General features: G+C 49.8%; 1 protein-coding gene across 5 annotated transcripts in view; it reads right to left on the bottom strand.

Moving 5' to 3' along the window:
* Nucleotides 1-5279: 5279 nt before the first annotated feature.
* The window catches only part of LOC146822422 (NACHT, LRR and PYD domains-containing protein 3-like), a 785736-nt gene continuing 770301 nt past the window's right edge, over nucleotides 5280-20714 (bottom strand). For all 5 annotated transcript variants that reach the window (XM_085613508.1, XM_085613507.1, XM_085613510.1 and 2 more), the window contains one exon: nucleotides 5280-5548. In XM_085613508.1, coding sequence (XP_085469634.1) covers nucleotides 5470-5548 — 79 coding nt within the window. In that variant the 3' untranslated portion in view covers nucleotides 5280-5469. The remainder of the gene's footprint in view (nucleotides 5549-20714) is intronic.

The raw sequence follows: 20714 nt of genomic DNA, 5'->3' as shown, positions 1-20714 counted from the left end.
CTGTTGCCAAGGCTTGGCGAGACCAATCCGGTCGCCGACACTGCAGCACTAGACATGCTTCGTGGGACAGCTCGAACCCAGCTCCTGGTCATCATCGACACCTCCTGGTCCTCGTGGCTGAAGAGTCAAGTTCACCTTCTTTACCTGAAAACACCCAACATCAGTGGGCATTCAACTTCCATGCCCCTGGTCACTGGCAAGTGACCCAAACTCTGTCCTCTCTGCTTTCAGGTCTTCTACATCTTTGATCCAGGCTTGGATCTCTTTGGACACTTCTCCTCATCCTGGCAGCAGCACTTTGAAAACGACGATGCGACCCAACACCATTTGACACCTATGCACCGGCTTCCCTGGGTGAGGTAACATGAGTACTCCGGTGCTCCCGTGGATGTTGGCCCTAGAAACCCTTAAGTCTAAAAGGGTTAGCTGTAAGTCCTCTCCTAATTGTTCTTTATCTTTAAAATTCCAACCGTGACTTTCTCCATAGAAACTAACAGGAGCTCTCGGCTGTGTTCTCACACTGCAAACGTCCCCGTGGGTTCCCTGTGTAACTACCTTGGGTGGTTCCTTGGGGTTTCAGCGATTCTAGAGGCTCTAGGCCTTGTGTCTAGTTCAGTCGTGGTTCTTACACCACTATTTTAGTATATGGTTTGGTACGCCCCTAGGGCTAAATGTATATTGTGCTTATTTACTGTGCTATTCGACTTGTAACTTGTGTACTTCGACTTCTAGCCTCATAAAGAGACTAGGGGGTGTGTTTTAGAATAAATACATATATTTTATATACATACCTTGTGTGGATCTCTTTTCATTTGGTCATTTCAGAGATTATAGACTGGTAAAACAAGCTGCTTTACATTCCTTCAAGACTTAGCCTGAAGGCTGCTCTCCATAGCTACCACTAGGATAGCTTTCAATAAATGTTGTCTTTAACCTATCATCAATAAGGGCTGTTTGAACTGGTACAGGGTGACCACTATAACTAGTGGACAGCATATACCAGGCCAACTTCTCACGGTGGCCCCCCAGCCCACAACTGATAGCCCTGCTCCTCTCACTGCATCCAGTGCTTTGTTATCAGCCCAGACCTTGGTTAGCACTCTCAGAGGGCATTATTCCATGAGGAGTTCTACTCACCCAAAACTGACAGCCCTGGTCCTCTCACTGCATTCAGTGCTTTGTTCTCAGCCCAGACCTAACACCTGGTGGCCCTCCGCCCCCGGGAATCCACCCACTCCGACTGACCACGCATGCAACCTCAGCATAATCTTCAACTCTTCCCTCTCCATGAACCGCCAGATCAACGCCGTCTCCTCCACTAGCTTCAACTGCCTGCGCATCCTCCACAAAACTTTCAAGTGGATCCCCCCAACTGCAGAAAGACTGTCACCCACGCACTCATAACCAGCAGACTGGACTACGGCAACGCCCTATACGCCGGAATCAACAGAACTCTACTACACAGACTCCAGACCATCCAGAACTCCGCTGCCAGACCCGTCCTCGGAACTCCGCATCACGAACACATGACCCAACACTTGCAAGACCTCCACTGGCTCCCGTCAAGAAAAGGGTCACCTTCAAACTCCTCACCCACGCCTACAAATCCCTCCACAACATCGGACCCAAATACCTCAGCGAGAGAGTATCCTTCCACGTACCCAAGTGGACCCTCCTCTCTGCCGACCTCGCCCTGACAAAGGTCCCCCGCATCCGCAGAAACAAAACACGCAGGAGAACTTTCTCCTACCTCGCAGCAAAGACCTGGAACAAGCTCCCCATGAACATCAGATGCTCAACAACCCTGCACAACTTCAGAAAGGACCTCCAGACCTGGCTCTTCGACTGATCCGGAGTTGCCCCCCATCCCCAGTGCCTTGAGACCTTCACGGGTGAGTAGTGCGCTATATAAACCCGATTGATTGATTGAGTGAGACCTTGGTTAGGGCTCTCAGAGGGCATTATTCCATGAGGCGTCCCCCATCCCACAACTGATACCCTGGTCCTCTCACTGCACCCAGTGCTTTGTTCTCAGTCCAGAACTTGGTTAGGGCTCTCCGGGGCATTATTCCATGATTCGCCCCCCTCAGCCCATAACTGATAGCCATGGTCCTCTCACTGCACCCAGTGCTTTGTTCTCAGCCCAGACCTTGGTTAGGGCTCTCAGAGGGCATTATTCCATGAGCCCCCCCAGACCACAACTTATAACCCAGGTCCTCTCACTTCGTCCAGTGCTTTGTTCTCAGCTCAGGCCTTGGTTAGGGATCTCAGAGGACATTATTCCATTAGGCGTCCCCCAGACCACAACTGATAACCCAGGTCCTCTCACTGCATCCAATGATTTGTCCCCAGCCCAGAACTTGGTTAGGGCTCTCAGAGGGCATTATTCCATGAGGCGTCCCCCCCTCACCCATAACTGATAGCCCTGGTCCTCTCACTGTATCCAGTGCTTCGTTCTCAGCCCAGACCTTTGTTAGGGCTCTCAGAGGGCATTATTCCATGAGGCGTCCCCCCTGACCCATAACTGATAGCCCTGGTCCTCTCACTGCATCCAGTGCTTCGTTCTCAGCCCAGACCTTGGTTAGGGCTCTCAGGGGGCATTATTCCATGAGGTGTCCCCCTCACCCATAACTGATAGCCCTGGCCCTCTCACTGCATCCAGTGCTTCATTCTCAGCCCAGACCTTGGTTAGGGCTCTCAGGGGGCATTATTCCATGAGGCGTTCACCTCACCCATAACTGGTAGCCCTGGTCCTCTCACTGCATCCAGTGCTTCGTTCTCAGTCCAGACCTTGGTTAGGGCTCCCAGAGGGCATTATTCCATGAGGTGTCCCCCCCCAGCCCATAACTCATAGCCCTGCTCCTCTCACTGCATCCAGTGCTTTGTTCTCAGCGCAGACCTTGGTTAGGGCTCTCAGAGGGCATTATGACATGAGGCGTCCCCCTCTGCCCATAACTGACAGCCCTGGTCCTCTCATTGCATCCAGTGCTGTGTTCACAGCACTGACCTTGGTTACGGCTCTCAGAGGGCATTATTCCATGAGGCGCCCCCCTCTGCCCATAACTGACAGCCCTGCTCCTCTCACTGCATCCAGTGCTTTGTTCTCAGCCCAGACCTTGGTTAGGGCTCTCAGAGGGCATTATTCCATGAGGCGTCCCCCGCCCACAACTGATAGCCCTGGTACTTTCACTGCATCCAGTGCTTTGTTCTCAGCCCAGGCCTTGGTTGGATGCTCTCCGGGGCATTATTCAAAGATAATCTGCGTCTCATCCTCTCAAGTCACTCGGTATAGTACCCGGATCCTGCAAACCTACTAACTTACACATTTAAACAGATCCTCTGTGCCTCTTTGTCACTCTCGGGTCTGTACATGGTTCGAAGGATAGTGCATAACTGGAAGTTAAACCCATGAATCTGCGTATGATCGATGCTCGTCTCGTTGCTGTGGCCCAGGGTGTACACTCGTCTGGTTCATCCACCTTTATTCTTCCATTCAGCTGCTGAAACTATGAGTTACAGAGTGGAGGGGATATGTCTTATTCTATATGAATGAAGTAGTGTTGTTTTTGGCAATATATTGTAAAATATATTTAAAAAATCCTCCTGCTCAACAAACTTCATGTATTTTCTAACACTAAATACGTTTGAGTTAAAATCTTCTATTAATAACAAAAGACTTGATGGCGAGTCACCCATCAAAGACCCAGGGCCTCATTTATGAGGCCCCTTGCGCCTCGGGAACGTCACTTTTTGTGACGTTCTGTGGCGCAGAAGCCTGCGTGATATTTATCAGGCAGCTCTAGGCCACTTTTTTTGGCTTAATGCTGCCTGATAAATATCAGCCCCTTTAACGCAGTGTTCTGCGTTAAAGGGGCGTACAATGGGTGTTGTTGGGGGCGTTCCCTGTAACATCCATGGCCTTTTGGCACTGCCCCAGATTTATGAGAAACGTAAATCTGAGGCAGTGCCAAAGCTTACGCCTCCCCAGGGGAGGCGTAAGGGAGGCGCAACGGGGAGAAATCTTTATTTCTCCTTGTTTTTCCTTTTTCTATGTGTGCTGCATTCTGCAGCACACGTAGAAAGAGGAAAAGGCTCTTGTGATCATTTTTGTACAGAGAGGTTGCCCTTCCTGTACAAAAATATTCATCCCCGCAAGGCAGGCACCATTGTGCAAAGGTGCCTGCATTGGAGCACGGCAGCCCATTGTGCGCCGGCGCAGGGGAAAAGGACAGGAATGGGCCGTATCTCATAGATACGACGCATCCCTGCCCTTATCTTTTGCCGTAGGGAAGCGCAGCAGGAAGGGTTGCTGTGCTTCCCTATGGCTAAACCTCATAAATGAGGCCCTCGATATCCACAATGAATTGCTGTGTCTGTTGTCAGGTGAAGTGGCCTTGGTGCAAAGAAATGGAGTGGAATGCAGCCCAGCGCAAAACATCAAACTGAGGTTGTGTTTCTCACACTCACTCTCTGTTTCTTTTGTGATATGTTATCTTTGAGTTTGTGAATCCCACACTTCACAGTTGTGTTTTGTGTTACATGCCTGTTTAAGAATGTGCTGACTGTGTGCTTGTTGACAGGTTTTGACTCTCACTTTCACAGAGTTGTGCTTGTTGTCATATTCCTTTCATGCTCTGCTCTGTCATTCCCAGAGTGTGTTTGGCTTCTTCTCTGAGGTGTCCTGTTCTTGCTATAAGTTGCCCCCTCTTTATCGAGCTAGTCCTGACTCACCCTTCTGATGCTTTGAGTTCTCTGAGACGGGCAGCCCATAATGCGTCGTATTTACATGTTTCACTCACTTACATTGCAGTCAGTGTTTTAAAAGAGATCAATAGATGTTTAGTGAGGTCCAGTGAGGTCCATGGAAGCCTCTGGCAGGGTCTAAAGCAGCACCACTCAACCCTGGGTGATTGAACAGGCCCCCTGGAGTGACTGACCAGATCCCCTGGAGTGATTTACCAGCCCTGGAGTGATTTACCAGCCCCCCTGGAGTTATTTACCAGCCCCCCTGGAGTGATTTACCAGACCCCCTGAAGTGATTTACCAGCCTCCCTGGAGTGATTTACCAGCCCCCCTGTATGTATTCACCAATTCCCCCAGGAGTGATTTACACGACCCTCCTGGAGTGATTTACCAGACCCCTTGGAGTGATTAACCAGACCCTTAGAGTAATTAACCTTACCCCCTGGAGTGATTGACCAGACCCCTGGAGCAATTTACCAGAACCCCTAGAGTGATTTACCAGCGTCCCCGGAATGATTTAACATCAATAATGTATTATCATTGTCTGTGTTACGCGGCCATAGCTTGGAATAGCAGTGACTGTAAATTTATTGATGTAGACTAAAGTTCACTGGCTTTGACAACACCCCATCTTTGTCCAGGATACTCCAATTCGCAGGCCATCTTAGAGGATTTTTAGGTCCGGTATTGTACTGTACACACCATGGGAGTCCAGAATACATCTCTTCACCAGCCCAGGATCTCCAGCTCCGGTCTGGCTCTCTTCAGTTTGCCAAGCACAGACCGATCGGAATGCGATAGACCCCTGTGGGGACATGAGTTGGTCAAATACTGATTCAATATTGTGGACATAAATGACAACAAATAATCCAGCATGCACTGTATTTATTGAATAACTGAGTATATCTTCCTGAGTTGAGCTACCAACCACCGTAGAAACCACAGGGTTAAACTACCACTTCCTCTCCCCCAGCCAACCTCGACCTTCTCTAAATAAAATACAATCTGATAAATATTGATACACATTGCAAACATAAATCATTCACAAAAGCCAACCAAGTGCCCACTGCCCAACATTCTTCTCATACTGAGTGAGCCCAAGGTCAGGGTACAATCAAGCTATTAACAAGAAGGTGGCAGCATAGCAGGTCCTTCAGAACTCTCTGACTCCCTTTTGCCCGGTGGCATGAGCACATCCGTTACAACAACCAAACTCCACTGTATGGGGAGAGGTAACTGTGACAGGAATAAATCACAGAGACAAAATACACACAAGTTCTGATCACACCTCATAGGCACGTACAAGTGATATCCCACCTGCATCTCACACCTCATAGGCAGGTAAAAATGATGTCTCACCTGCTCCTCACACCTCATAGGAAGGTACAATTGATTTCCCACCCTGCTCCTCACACCTCATAGGCAGGTACAAGTGATATCCCATCTGCTCCTCACACCTCATAGTCAGGTACAAGTGATGCCCCACCTGCAACCTCACACCTCATAGGCAGGTACAAGTGATGTCCAACCTGCTCCTCATGCCATATGCAGGTACAATTGATGTCCCACCTGCTCCTCACCTCATAGGCAGGTACACGTGATGTCCCAACTGCTCCTCACACCTCATAGGCAGGTACAAGTGATGTCCCACCTTCTCCTCACACCTCATAGGCAGGTACAAGTGATAGCCCACGTGCTCCTCACACCTCATAGGCAGGTACAAGTGATATCCCACCTGCTCCTTACAACTCATAGGCAGGAACAAGTGACATCCCACCTGCATCTCACACCTCATAGGCAGGTACAGGTGATGTCCCACCTGCTCCTCACACCTCATAGGCACGTAAAAGTGATATCCCACTTGCTTCTCACACCTCATAGGCAGGTACAAGTGATGTCCCACTGCTCCTCACACCTCATAGGCAGAAACAAGTGATGTCCCACCTGCTCCTCACACCTCATAGGCAGGTACAAGTGATGGCTCACCTGCTCCTCACACCTCATAGGCAGGTACAAGTGATGTCCCACCTGCTCCTCACAACTCATACACAGATACAAGCGATGTCCCACCTACCCCTCATACCTCATAGGCAGGTACGACTGATATCCCACCTGCATCTCACACCTCATAGGTAGGTCCAAGTGACGTCCCACCTGCTCCTCACATCTCATAGGCAGGTACAAGTGATGTTCCACCTGCACCTCACACCTCATAGGCAGGTAAGCGATATCCCACCTGCTCCTCACACTTCATAGGCAGGTACAAGTGATGTCCCACCTGCTCCTCACACCTCAGAAGCAGATACAAGTGATATCCCTCCTGCTCCTCACACCTCATAGGCAGATACAAGTGATATACCACCTGCTCCTCACACCTCATAGGCAGGTCCACCTGCTCCTACACCTCAAAGGCAGATACAACTGATATCCCACCTGCTCCTCACATCTAATAGGGAGGTACAAGTGATGTCACACCTGCACCTCACACCACATAGGCAGGTACAAATGATATCCCACCTGCTCCTCACACCTCATAGGCACGTGCAAGTGATATCCCATCTGCATCTCACACCTCATAGGCAGGTACAAATGATGTCTCACCTGCTCCTCACACCTCATACGAAGGTACAATTGATTTCCCACCCTGCTCCTCACACCTCATAGACAGGTACAAGTGATATCCCATCTGCTCCTCACACCTCATAGTCAGGTACAAGTGATGCCCCACCTGCAACCTCACACCTCATAGGCAGGTACAAGTGATGTCCAACCTCCTTCGCACACTTCATAGGCAGGTACAAGTGAAATCGAACCTGTACCTCACACCTCATATGGAGGAACAAGTGATATCCCACCTGCTCCTCACACCTCATAGGCAGGTACAAGTGATGTCCCACCTGCTCCTCACACCTCATAGGCAGGTACAAGTGATATCCCACCTGCTCCTTACAACTCATAGGCAGGAACAAGTGACATCCCACCTGCATCTCACACCTCATAGGCAGGTACAGGTGATGTCCCACCTGCTCCTCACACCTCATAGGCACGTAAAAGTGATATCCCACTTGCTTCTCACACCTCATAGGCAGGTACAAGTGATGTCCCACCTGCTCCTCACACCTCATAGGCAGAAACAAGTGATGTCCCACCTGCTCCTCACACCTCATAGGCAGGTACAAGTGATGGCTCACCTGCTCCTCACACCTCATAGGCAGGTACAAGTGATGTCCCACGTGCTCCTCACAACTCATACACAGATACAAGCGATGTCCCACCTACCCCTCATACCTCATAGGCAGGTACGACTGATATCCCACCTGCATCTCACACCTCATAGGTACGTCCAAGTGACGTCCCACCTGCTCCTCACATCTCATAGGCAGGTACAAGTGATGTTCCACCTGCACCTCACACCTCATAGGCAGGTAAGCGATATCCCACCTGCTCCTCACACTTCATAGGCAGGTACAAGTGATGTCCCACCTGCTCCTCACACCTCAGAAGCAGATACAAGTGATATCCCTCCTGCTCCTCACACCTCATAGGCAGATACAAGTGATATACCACCTGCTCCTCACACCTCATAGGCAGGTCCACCTGCTCCTACACCTCAAAGGCAGATACAACTGATATCCCACCTGCTCCTCACATCTAATAGGGAGGTACAAGTGATGTCACACCTGCACCTCACACCACATAGGCAGGTACAAATGATATCCCACCTGCTCCTCACACCTCATAGGCACGTGCAAGTGATATCCCATCTGCATCTCACACCTCATAGGCAGGTACAAATGATGTCTCACCTGCTCCTCACACCTCATACGAAGGTACAATTGATATCCCACCTGCTCCTCACACCTCATAGGCAGGTACCAGTGATATCCTACCTACACCTCACACCTCATAGTCAGCGACAAGTGATCTCCCACCTGCAACCTCACACCTCATAGGCAGGTACAAGTGATGTCCAACCTCCTTCTCACACCTCATAGGCAGGTACAAGTAAAATCAAACCTGCACCTCACACCTCATATGGAGGAACAAGTGATGTCCCACCTGCTCCTCACACCTCATAGGCAGGTACAATTGATATCCCACCCTGCATTTCACACCTCATAGGCAGGTAAAAGTGATATCCCAGCTGCTCCTCATAGGCAGGTACAAGTGATATTTCACCTGGCCCTCACACCTCATAGGCAGGTACAAGCGATGTCCCACCTGCCCCTCAGACCTCATAGGCAGGTACAAGCGATATCCCACCCTGCTCTTCACACCTCATAGGCAGGTACAAGACACATCCCACCTGCTCCTCATTGGCAGGTACAAGTTGTATCCTACCCGCATGTCACACCTCATAGGCAGGTACAAGTGATATCCTACCTGCACCTCACACCTCATGATCGGGTACAAGTGATGTCCCTCCTGCTCCTCACATCTCATAGGCATTTACAAGTTATATCCCACCAGCTCCTCACACCTCATAGGCAGGTACAAGTGATGTCCCACCTGCTCCTCACATCTCATAGGCAGGTGCAAGTGATGTCCCACCTGCTCCTCATACCTCATAGGCAGGTACAAGTGATGTCCCACCTGCTCCTCACATCTCATAGGCAGGTGCAAGTGATGTCCCACCTGCTCCTCATACCTCATAGGCAGGTAGATGAGATATTACACTGATCCTCACACCGCATATGCAGGTACAAGTGATATCCCAGCTGCCGCTCACACCTCATAGGCAGGTACAAGTGATGTTCCACCTGCTCCTCACACCTCATAGGCAGGTGCAAGTGATGTCCCACCTGCTCCTCATACCTCATAGGCAGGTAGATTGGATATTACACTGCTCCTCACACCGCATATGCAGGTACAAGTGATATTCCACTGCACCTCACACCTCATAGGCAGGTATAAGTCATATCCCACCTGCCTCTCACACCTCATAGGCAGGTACAAGTGATGTCCCACCTGCTCCTCATATCTCATAGGCAGGTAGATGAGATATTACACTGATCCCCACACCGCATATGCAGGTACAAGTGATATCCCAGCTGCCGCTCACACCTCATAGGCAGGTACAAGTGATATCCCACCTGCTCCTCACACCTCATAGGCAGGTGCAAGTGATGTCCCACCTGCTCCTCATACCTCATAGGCAGGTAGATTGGATATTCCACTGCACCTCACACCTCATAGGCAGGTATAAGTCATATCCCACCTGCCTCTCACACCTCATAGGCAGGTACAAGTGATATCCTATATCCCTCTGTAAACAAGGTTCACAATCTGATACGGACAGCAAAAGCTACCGAAGGAATTGGAATAATATTTCTTAACTATTTCCGGAAGCTGTAGCGCTTTCGCGCTCCTCTAGATCGGTTTAAGCACAAATCTTTTTGAGTGTCTCAGAAAAGCCGACGCTTGCACTAATGGATGAGGTGAGAATACAGCTGAAAGGATTTACCTGATGGATACGTTTTTGTGTTGGGTGGGCGCCTTGAGTAGATTTTATGACTGTTTGAATTAACTCAATGGAAAATTTAATTTTCCATTGACAAGTGGTTTGGAAATGAGTCTGGTTTGGATGCAGCAGTCATCTTTGTAACTTGTGCATTTGCATTAGATTGAATCTGAATCTGCAGACTTCACTATAACAGCTTCTGTGCAAGAAGCACAAGAACGTTTTAAATTGTGCAAACTTACACTAGATGCTGTGACTTACACTAGACTCAGTTTCTTGAAATAGTTTCTCTCTGTAAACAAAGCTGAGATGTTGCCAACAATGAAGACCCACTGTCAAGCATCCAAAGCTCTGTCCATAGGATCCAAGGAGAGCGACCTTTGGTTTGGAACATCTTGTACGGCAAAGGAGCGTGGACTGGCCAAGGAGGCGCGTGAAGGTCTCATTTCCGCCTTCTCTACAGGTAAGGATCATTCAAAAAACGTATAGAATTATTAGCCATAAAGATGGAATGGTAGAGCCTGAGGGAAGCCTGGGTTGAGTTTTGGGGTACAGCACCAGAATCTCATGACCTACATAACATCTGACATAAATATCTAGTCCTAAAATTCATTTACAGAAATATCGCTGATATGGAACTAATAATATAAAATATACACACAGTGGGAGGATGCGTCTACAAAGGACATTCAGGATACAATATTTAGATGATATTCTCACACACAACCTAAGTTTTGGTTAAGATTTCCTGTGAGAAGTTGGCCTGGCATATGCTGTCCACTAGTTATAGGGGACACCTTGCACCAGTCCAATTCGACTCTTATGGTGATAGGTTAAAAGACAACCTTTAAAGAAAGCTATCCTAGTGGTAGCTGTGGAGAGGAGCCTTCAAGCTAAGTCTTGAAGGAGTGTTAAGCTTATTGTTTTACCATGGATGACCTCTTGAATGAACAAATGAAAGAGTAGCCCACACAGGTATATATTCAAAATATATGTATTTATTCTAAGAACAAATCCCACTAGTCTCTTTATGAGGCTGGAGGTAAAGATACAATTCAATAAAGCATTTATAGTTACAATAAATAGCACTGGAATCATAGGGCCCCAGGGTGGGACCAAACCATATATTAAAAAAGTGGTATAAGAACCACGACAGTTCTGCAGACAGTGCCTAAGGCACTGAGGGTCGCTGGCCCCTTACGAAACCACCCAAGGTAGTGAGGAAGGGGACCCACGGGAAGCATGTGCAGAGGTGAAAACTACAGTTGGGATCCCTATTAAACCCTATGGGAAATGTCGTGGTTGGAAATTACAAGAATCTGGACACTTCTAGCAGGAGTTCAAGTTCAGGAGTTTCAAGTTAAGCTCTTGGAGGGCCCACACCCACGAGAGTACCGAGGTACCACAGTTGCCTGCCCCAGGGAAGCCGGGTGCATAGGTCGTTTTCGGTGTTGGGTCGATGTCTCGTTTTCAATGGAAAAACGTGAAGAACTGCTGTTGATGTCGTGCAGATTGAAGATGTAGATCTTGAAGGTAAGGACCTGAAAGCAGAGGGGACAGATTCTGGGTCACTAGCCAGTGACCAGGGGCCTTAGGAGAAAGAGCCCTTCAATGTCGGTGTTTTCAGGTTGAAGATGGGTAGTTTTGATCAGCAGCCACGGAGTCCAGGAGGCTTTGACAAAGGCCAGCTGCTGGAGGGCGACTGTCCCACGAAGGATGAAGGCCGCTGCGGTGTCAGTGTCCGGATTGGATCCACTAAGCCTTGGCAACCGCAACCCACGCAAGGATCATGAAACAGCTACGGTGCAGACCCACGAGGTCTGAGCGAGGTCTCCAGCGAGGAAACTGTAGGGCAGGCCTGGAGCAACCAGGGGAGTCCTTAAAAGTGAAGTTTGACCTCCGCTAGGGCCCACCAGTCGAGAGACAAGGGACCGCGGGAGGCAGCAATTTGGAGTGCGTAAAGATGTGCCCACGGGTCACCGGAGCGGACTAGGGCATCGTCATTTGGCACAGGTGATGCTGAGAGGTTGGCTCAATGATGGGCCAAAGCACAACTTCCCCACTCGTCGGGTTTGTGTGCTGTGCAAGAGGTGGCTGGTGTCCTGGGGTATTGGGTATCTCGGCACCCATAGGGTCCACGGTGAACCCACCTCAGGGTAGGCAGGATTCTCCAGTATTTGGGGTGTCTCTCATAGATTCACATGCTTGAATATTCCCCGTCGTCGAAGTGGGAGTCCCACGGTATATATAAAAGCAATAAGTATAATGTATATATATATCTACATACATAACCACATAAGAGTATATCCATACCCAATAAACTTTATATATATATAGTTCAAATAACATATCAAGTTAAAATACCATAGGATAGCATTGAGACATAAGAAAGCATTGAGAAAAAATAATCACTTTACTGACATATCACTGTCATTTTATAGTCCAAACTCCAGCCAATCAAGCGCTAGCACCCTCTAGAACCTTCTCCTCAGAGGCTCAGACCCTCAGATTTTCTACTGCACGTCGTGTGAAGGGAGTCTCCCTGAGCTCTGCTCAGTTCTTGATCTGGTTTGAGGTTTTTTGTCTCTCATCATGTCTACAAGTAAGAAATCTCTTTTCCGTCCATGTTCATCTTGCGGAAAGTCAAGACTTTTCTCTGAGGATCCCCATGAGAAATGTATTTATTGTCTGTATCCTGATCATAAGGTGGCCAACTGTAAGATCTGCAGAACCTTCTCTCAAAAAACTTTGAAAGATAGAGAAGGTCGCCTTTTAATATGGGTACAAAAACTAAAGGAGACAGATAACCCCCTTTCTGAGGTGGAGAGTGTAGCCTCTATCAAGACAGGAGTCTCTTCAAAGCGTGGAAGTGTCCAGGACTTGCCATCTCCTTTTCTAAAAAAGAAGAGACTTCATCTTGAGGAAGTGTCTACAGGCCAAGTCTCTGTTACCACGCCAGCGCCCCCGAGACTTAGCTCTCAGGCGTCTATGACTCCGTCAGTACATGTTTCCAGTCAGAAACGTTCAAAACCGTCGACGGGCCCGTCGACGGCTCCTCCGTCGACGAGATCGGCTACTTCATCAGCCTCGTCGACGACGGTGACGACGGTATCGAGCAGATATCCTTCGTCGACGACGATGACTTCGTCGACGTCTTCACCGTCGACGATAGTATGTGTTTCCCTAAAAACTATCTCATCGACGATACCACTCACCTCTTCGTCGACGACTGGGAAGCTGGAGCTTCCGTCGACGTCTACAACTCCGTCGACGATGGTTAAAAAGAAGAAGAGGAAGTCTTCATCGTCGACGACAGCCTCGTCGACGGCAGCCACCCCGTCGACGGCAGCCACCCCGTCGACGGCAGCCACCCCGTCGACGGCAGTCACCCTGTCGACGGCAGCCTCCTCGTCGACGGCAGCTCCGTCGTCGACTACTTCGTCGACGATCGCCTCGACGGCGGTGGGGTCAAATTTTGCGACAATGCCATTGGTGCCAATGTCAATGCCAGCACCGGGGTCTGTGGACGGCTCCTTGCTGCTACGTCGTAAGGCTGTACTAGACCCAGTTATGTTACCACCGGGACCTCGACCACCCCGTCAACTATTTCCTTCGGGGGATGAGGACGATTCTGATTCGGATGAGGACGATCAGTCTGCTTTTCGGGATGCTCATAGTCCCTCTGAGCTCCATATAAAGTGCCAAGACTTTGAGGAGGATGAATACTACGATCAGGAACAAGAGCAACATCCCCCTGCTCCGGTTCCTATGGTGCAGCTTCCTGTGCGGCTTATCTCCAACCTCCAATACATGTTGGAAGATTATAATCGTCGCTTTCCAGCATCCTCTCAAAGTTCTCCACATGAAACGCCATCTGAGGTTCCACCTCCTCCTATATTGCCGACGATACCTACGCCCTCCACACCTGCACTGCCTTCCAATGCAGCGGATGATAATATGGATAATCTAGATACGGAAGAGGGTGAGCTTCCGGAGGATGACTCTATGGCGGACTGGGATGACTACCATATCAATTCGCCCGCATCGCCGCCAAGGTCGCCAGTCAACTCGCCACCTGTCGACATAACAGGGTTCCATCAGCTGATGGAAAGAGCAGCACAACGCTTTCACCTTCCCATGGTGGTTACGGAAGAGGACTGTTTCTTGTACGATTTCAAGTCCCAGCCTCAGAAACAAGTACGAGCTGTGCCCATTATAGACTTCATATGGAATGAAGGTATAAAGTTAATGAAAACGCCTAATTCTATTCCTGCGGGGCTCCCACGCCTGGAGAAAAAGTACAAAGCTCCGGATTCTTCCCCAGCCTGCTTGGTGTCTCAACCTAAGCCGGACTCAGTGATTACACAAGCGGCACAGCGCCGCTCCAAAAATCCATCATCTCCAATGTCGGCGCCTCCGGATCGCGACGGCCGTCGCCTGGATGCCATCGGCAAGAAATTCTCAACCATGGCGTCAACAACGGTCCGGGCTGCGAATTCTTTGGCAATCCTCGGCCGTTACGATAGACAGATGTGGTCGGACATGGCTGCTCTGGTCAAGCTTATACCGGAAGATTCTAGAGCGGAAGCTCAAAAGATCCTGCAAGAGGGTGAGAGGGCGTCATCCGAGATCATTGACTGCTCTGTTGACATCGCATCCACCGGTTTCCGTCAATTGGCGGGAGCAGCTGTCCTAAGAAGACAGGGTTGGCTTCGATCAACCTCATTTCGGCAAGAGGTCCAGGCTAAGATTTTGGACATGCCGTATGACGGAGAGTCATTATTCGGCCAGCATGTGGAAGATGCTTTGCAAACCATAAAAAAGGACACGGATACGGCTCGTTCCCTCGGCACTCTTCAGTTTAGGAAGCAGCCCTTTCGAGGTGCGCGCGGCCGCGGCACCTCCTCATCTTTTCGTGGGTCCTCTTCCCAGTACCGATCCTACAACCAAGGGCAACAGCGGTACTCTTCACAACCACAGCAGTCCTACAGACAGCAAGCTGGTAAATCATATAGAGGGAAGTCAAATTACAGGGGGAATTCAACCAAAAAACAGTGACTGTGTACGGCAGAAGTTCCCTTTTCCCAGTTGTCCTCTAGTTCCTGTTGGAGGAAAAATCTCCCAGTTCTTTTCAACTTGGTCCTCAATCACTTCGGACCGCTGGGTTCTGGATATTATTTCAAGGGGCCACGCCCTAGAGTTTGTGAAGGTTCCTCCACGCACCCCTCCATCCGGACCTCCTCCCACCCATCTCAAAGAACTTTTCAATCAGATCCAGATAATGTTAAACAAGGGTGCCATCGAAGTGGTTCCGAAATATCAAAGAGGGTTGGGGTTCTATTCCCGTTTTTTCCTCATACTAAAGAAATCAGGGGAGTGGCGTCCCATCCTCGATCTAAGGTTGCTGAACAAATTTCTCAAGACCTAGTCCTTCCGAATGCTCACATTAAAGGACATCCTCCAATTCTTCTCTCAGGAGGATTTCATGACAACGATCGATCTGCAGGATGCATATTTCCATGTGCCCATTCTGCCACGCCACAGGAAATACCTACGATTTCGAGTGGGTCACAAGGATTACCAATTCAAAGTCCTACCCTTCGGACTCTGCTCAGCCCCACGGGTCTTTACAAAATTCCTGGCTCCGGTGGTGGCTCATTTACGGCAAGCGGGTATTCAAATATACCCTTACCTGGACGATTGTCTCATCAAATCTCAATCCTCCCACCAGGCGGCCCTCGATACCCAGCGCTGTCTCGATCTGTTCCAGTCCCTGGGTTTGTCGGTCAATGTGCGAAAATCTCAACTCACGCCGACTACGTGCAAGACCTTTCTCGGCGCTTATATCAATACGAGCACAGCCATGGCTTTCGCTTCAGCAGAGCATCAAGAACGGATTCAACAGCTTGCAAGCTCCATCGCAGCAAAGCAGTCAGTTTCAGTCCGCACATTGAAATCCTTTCTGGGAATGGCGTCCTCATGCATCGCTTTGATCCCTCACTGCAGACTAAAGAGTCGTATCATTCAGGAGGAATTAGACAAGCAGTGGCGCCAGGTTTCCGGTTCCTTCAACGATCAGCTCGTGGTGTCACCCCGCATGGCTCAAGCGCTGCATTGGTGGACCCGTCCTGCCAACATCGCAGCAGGAACCTCTTTTCTGTTGACAACCCCAGAACTCGTCCTTACCACGGACGCATCCATGGAGGGTTGGGGCGCACATTTTCAAGATCTATCCGTCAAGGGCCAATGGTCAGCGGCTCAGCGTTGCTGGCACATCAACAGATTGGAACTGATGGCCATTTTCTTGGCGTTGAAATCCTTCCGCCTCCAGTTCCAGGGGAAGTCAGTCCTCATTCAGACGGACAACACCACTTGCATGCACTACCTGAACAAACAGGGCGGGACAAGATCTCCACTGCTCTCCCGTCTGGCGCAGAGGATTTGGAGTTGGGCCATACTCCATCAGATAACGTTACAGGCAATTCATCTGCCCGGCATTTCCAATACTCTTGCGGATGCACTCAGTCGGTCAGCATCATCAACCCACGAGTGGGAGTTACATCAACCGACTCTGGAATTTGTCTTCAACCTCTGGGGTCACCCGACAATAGACCTCTTCGCAACCCCTCAGAATACAAATACCGGTCCTACGCAAGCTGGTTTCCCCACAAAGGGTCGTGCGGAAATGCCCTTTCGATCAATTGGTACGGGATATTTGCGTACGCTTTTCCGCCGATTCCTCTGATTCCGCGAGTGTTGCGGAAGATGAGACAACAACCGTGCCATGTACTCCTCATAGCTCCACGGTGGCCTCGGCAAGCATGGTTTTCGGAGTTGCTTCTCCTATCCCAATGCGAGCCCATCCTTCTTCACCTGAAGCCGGATCTGCTGACAATGAACAATGGTCGGATATGCCATCCGAATCCCAGCTCTCTCAGCTTGTCGGCTTGGAACCTGAGCACCTTGAATTTGCTCATTTGAACATTCCTCCAGCCTGCAGGGAGGTGTTAGCTAAAGCAAGAGCTCCGTCCACAGTGAAAACGTATAAGCTCAAATGGAAGCGATTTTGTCTTTGGTGTGCTTCCGCTCACATACATCCTGTGCACGCTCCCCCAGAACACATTCTGCCGTTCTTCCTACAACTAGCGCAGTCTGGATTATCGCACTCTACCTTAAAGGTCTTTCTAGCTGCAATATCTCGCTTCCGACAAGACGGCTCGTCCTCTCTCTATTCATCCAGAGTCATACAGCAATTTTTCAAGGGTCTCTTCCGAATGTTCCCGCCCATCCGGCGTCCTCCACCCACGTGGCGCCTGAACATCGTGCTGGCTCAGCTCATGAAGGCGCCCTTCGAACCTATCCACTCAGCGGATGTCAAATTTTTAACTTGGAAAGTGGCCCTCCTCCTTGCTCTGACCTCTTCCCGCAGAGTCAGTGACATTCACGCCTTTACAATAAAACCTCCGTTCCTTCAATTCAGATCGGACTGTGTCATTACTAATCCGGTTTTTATACCTAAAGTGCCTTCCGATTTCCATCTTAACGAACCGGTGCTCTTAAAAACTTTTTTCCCGCATCCACAAACTCCGGCGGAGCAAAGCTTACACTCTCTGGACTTGAAGAGATGTCTTAAATTCTACATTAGCAGAACTCAATCCTTTCGCAAAACTGACCAATTGTTTGTGGCCTACGGGCGTGCTTGCAAAGGACAATCGGTCACCAAACCCACGATTGCCCGTTGGGTTTCATCAGCAATTTCTTTTTGCCATCAAAGGGCTGGTAAGCCTCTGTCTTCGGGAGTGAGAGCTCATTCAACGAGGGCTGTATCATCTTCCACTGCCCTGTTCGCTGGAGTGCCCATCCATCAGATATGCCGGGCGGCTACGTGGTCCAGCAGGCACACGTTTACGAAGCACTACTGTCTGGAATCCATTAATGAAGCAGACACGGCTGTGGGACAGGCAGTTCTACGGAATCTGTTTAAATAAGGTGAGCCTCTGCTACTTCCCTCCTCCTGGGATATTCTTAATTGCGTTCTAAATACATTGTCATTGTATTTCATGCAATATCAATACGGCTTGGTCAGCCGAATACTGTTTACTGCTTACTATTCTATTCAAGCATGTGAATCTATGAAAGACACCCCAAATACTGGAGAAGAACAAATGTTACTTACCTGTAAACTGTGGTTCTCCAGTATTGGTGTCTTTCATAGATTCACATGCGACCCACCCTCCTCCCCTCAGAGGCTCTCTTCTCCTCTTTCGGCTCTTTGGTCACTCTCGTGCTCGAAAATCTGAGGGTCTGAGCCTCTGAGGAGAAGGTTCTAGAGGGTGCTAGCGCTTGATTGGCTGGAGTTTGGACTATAAAATGACAGTGATATGTCAGTAAAGTGATTCTTTTTTCTCAATGCTTTCTTATGTCTCAATGCTATCCTATGGTATTTTAACTTGATATGTTATTTGAACTATATATATATAAAGTTTATTGGGTATGTATATACTCTGATGTGGTTATGTATGTATATATATATACATTATACTTATTGCTTTTATATATACCGTGGGACTCCCACTTCGACGACGGGGAATATTCAAGCATGTGAATCTATGAAAGACACCAATACTGGAGAACCACAGTTTACAGGTAAGTAACATTTGTTCGTCTTCGATGTCCGTAGGAGCAGCGGAGTTCCAACCGGGTCACTTGCAGTGTTTCAGGTGCCTGCCAAGCAGGGGGGTAACTCCTTTACCCCAAGGGAGATTTCTTCATTGAGCTGAGCAGCAGCTCGTCGAAGTTTCAAGTCTTTGAAGCAAAGTTCTTGTCCAAGATTAATCTGAGGCTCTGGGGACCCTGCACCCACCTTTATCAATCAATCAATCAATCAATCAAGCATTTGTATAGCGCGCTACTCACCCGGAGGGTCTCAAGGCGCTTGGGGGAGGGGGGTCCGCTACTGCTCGAACAGCCAGGTCTTGAGTTGCTTCCTGAAGGAGAGGTGGTCTTGGGTCAGGCGGAGGTGGATGGGGAGGGAGTTCCACGTCTTGGCAGCCAGGTAGGAGAAGGATCTTCCTCCTGTTGTGGCTCTTTGGATGCGGGGGACGGCGGCAAGGGCGTGGCTGGTTGATCGAAGCTGGCGGGTGGGAGTGTAGAAGGTCAAGCGGTCGTTGAGGTATCTTGGGCCTTGGTTGTGGAGAGCTTTGTGTGCGTGGGTGAGGAGTCGGAACGTGATTCTCTTGCTGACGGGGAGCCAGTGTAGGTTTCTCAGGTGTACGGAGATGTGGCTGTGTCGGGGAATGTCCATGTTGAGGCGTGCTGAGGCGTTCTGGATGCGCTGGAGTTGTTTCTGGAGTTTGGCTGTGGTTCCGGCGTAGAGGGAGTTGCCGTAGTCCAGTCGGCTGGTGACGAGGGCCTGGGTGACCGTCTTCCTGGTTTTGGTGGGGATCCACCGGAAGATCTTACGTAGCATGTGTAGGATGTTGAAGCATGATGCGGAGACGGCGTTGACTTGTCTGGTCATGGAGAGGGAGGTGTCCAGGACGAAGCCCAGGTTGCGTGTGTGGTCTGTTGGTTTGGGTGCGCTGCCAAGGGCAGGGGGCCACCAGGAGTCGTCCCTGGCGGAGGGTGATGATCCCAGGATGAGGACTTCCGTCTTATCTGAGTTCAGTTTCAGGCGGCTGTTCGTCATCCACTCGGCTACGTCTTTCATCCCTTCGTGTATGTTGGTTCTGGCGGTGCGGGGGCATTGGTGAGGGAGAGGATCAGCTGGGTGTCGTCAGCGTAGGAGATGATGTTGAGGTTGTGTTGGCGTGCGATGGCTGCGAGGGGGCTCATGTAGACGCTGAAGAGGGGGGGGCTGAGTGATGATCCTTGTGGTATGCCGCAGATGACTTCGGTGGCCTCGGATCTGAACGGGGGTAGGCGGACTCTCTGTGTTATCCAGGGATTAGGGGAGTGTCTAAATCAGAGCCCACCAATGGGAGTTCAGGCGGGAAAGGGTGGCTACACCCTCTCCCCTTTGTGTGTTTCCCACCTGGGCAGGGGACAGGATGCCCCTGAACCGGTTTGAGGCGGTGTATGCAGAAGTAGGCACTGGAGAAGCCTACGTGCAAGTTTGAAAGACATCCTAAGGTGCACCCACCCAGTTCCAATCCACATAGTCTGTCTGGGGAGGTGGGTACACCTCCCTGCAACAAGATCCCTATTGTCCAGCTGCCGTGGCTGGAGTTCTGCCCAGCAACAGGCAGACAGAATCGTGTGGGTGGCCGGTAGCATCCATTTTGTACTATGTGTGCTCTTTTAAATTGGTGTCTAAAATATGCCGCTTTTACCATATCACCCCTCTAGCAGGGGGATATCATGCCCTCACTCCCATGGCTGGATTGGGGGTATGATTCCACGATGTTTGACACCCAACATGACATGGTTCTGTGCAGCCACTCTCAAGTTATCACGCTATCGCGATTACTTATAATGCGGTTAAGAGTATATGGTATAGCTGCACTACAAA

The sequence above is a fragment of the Triturus cristatus genome, chromosome 6 (assembly GCF_964204655.1).
Source record: "Triturus cristatus chromosome 6, aTriCri1.1, whole genome shotgun sequence".
NCBI lineage: Eukaryota > Metazoa > Chordata > Amphibia > Caudata > Salamandridae > Triturus > Triturus cristatus.
Note: the sequence above shows the minus strand (reverse complement) of the source record. Positions and strands in the feature narration are given on the sequence as shown.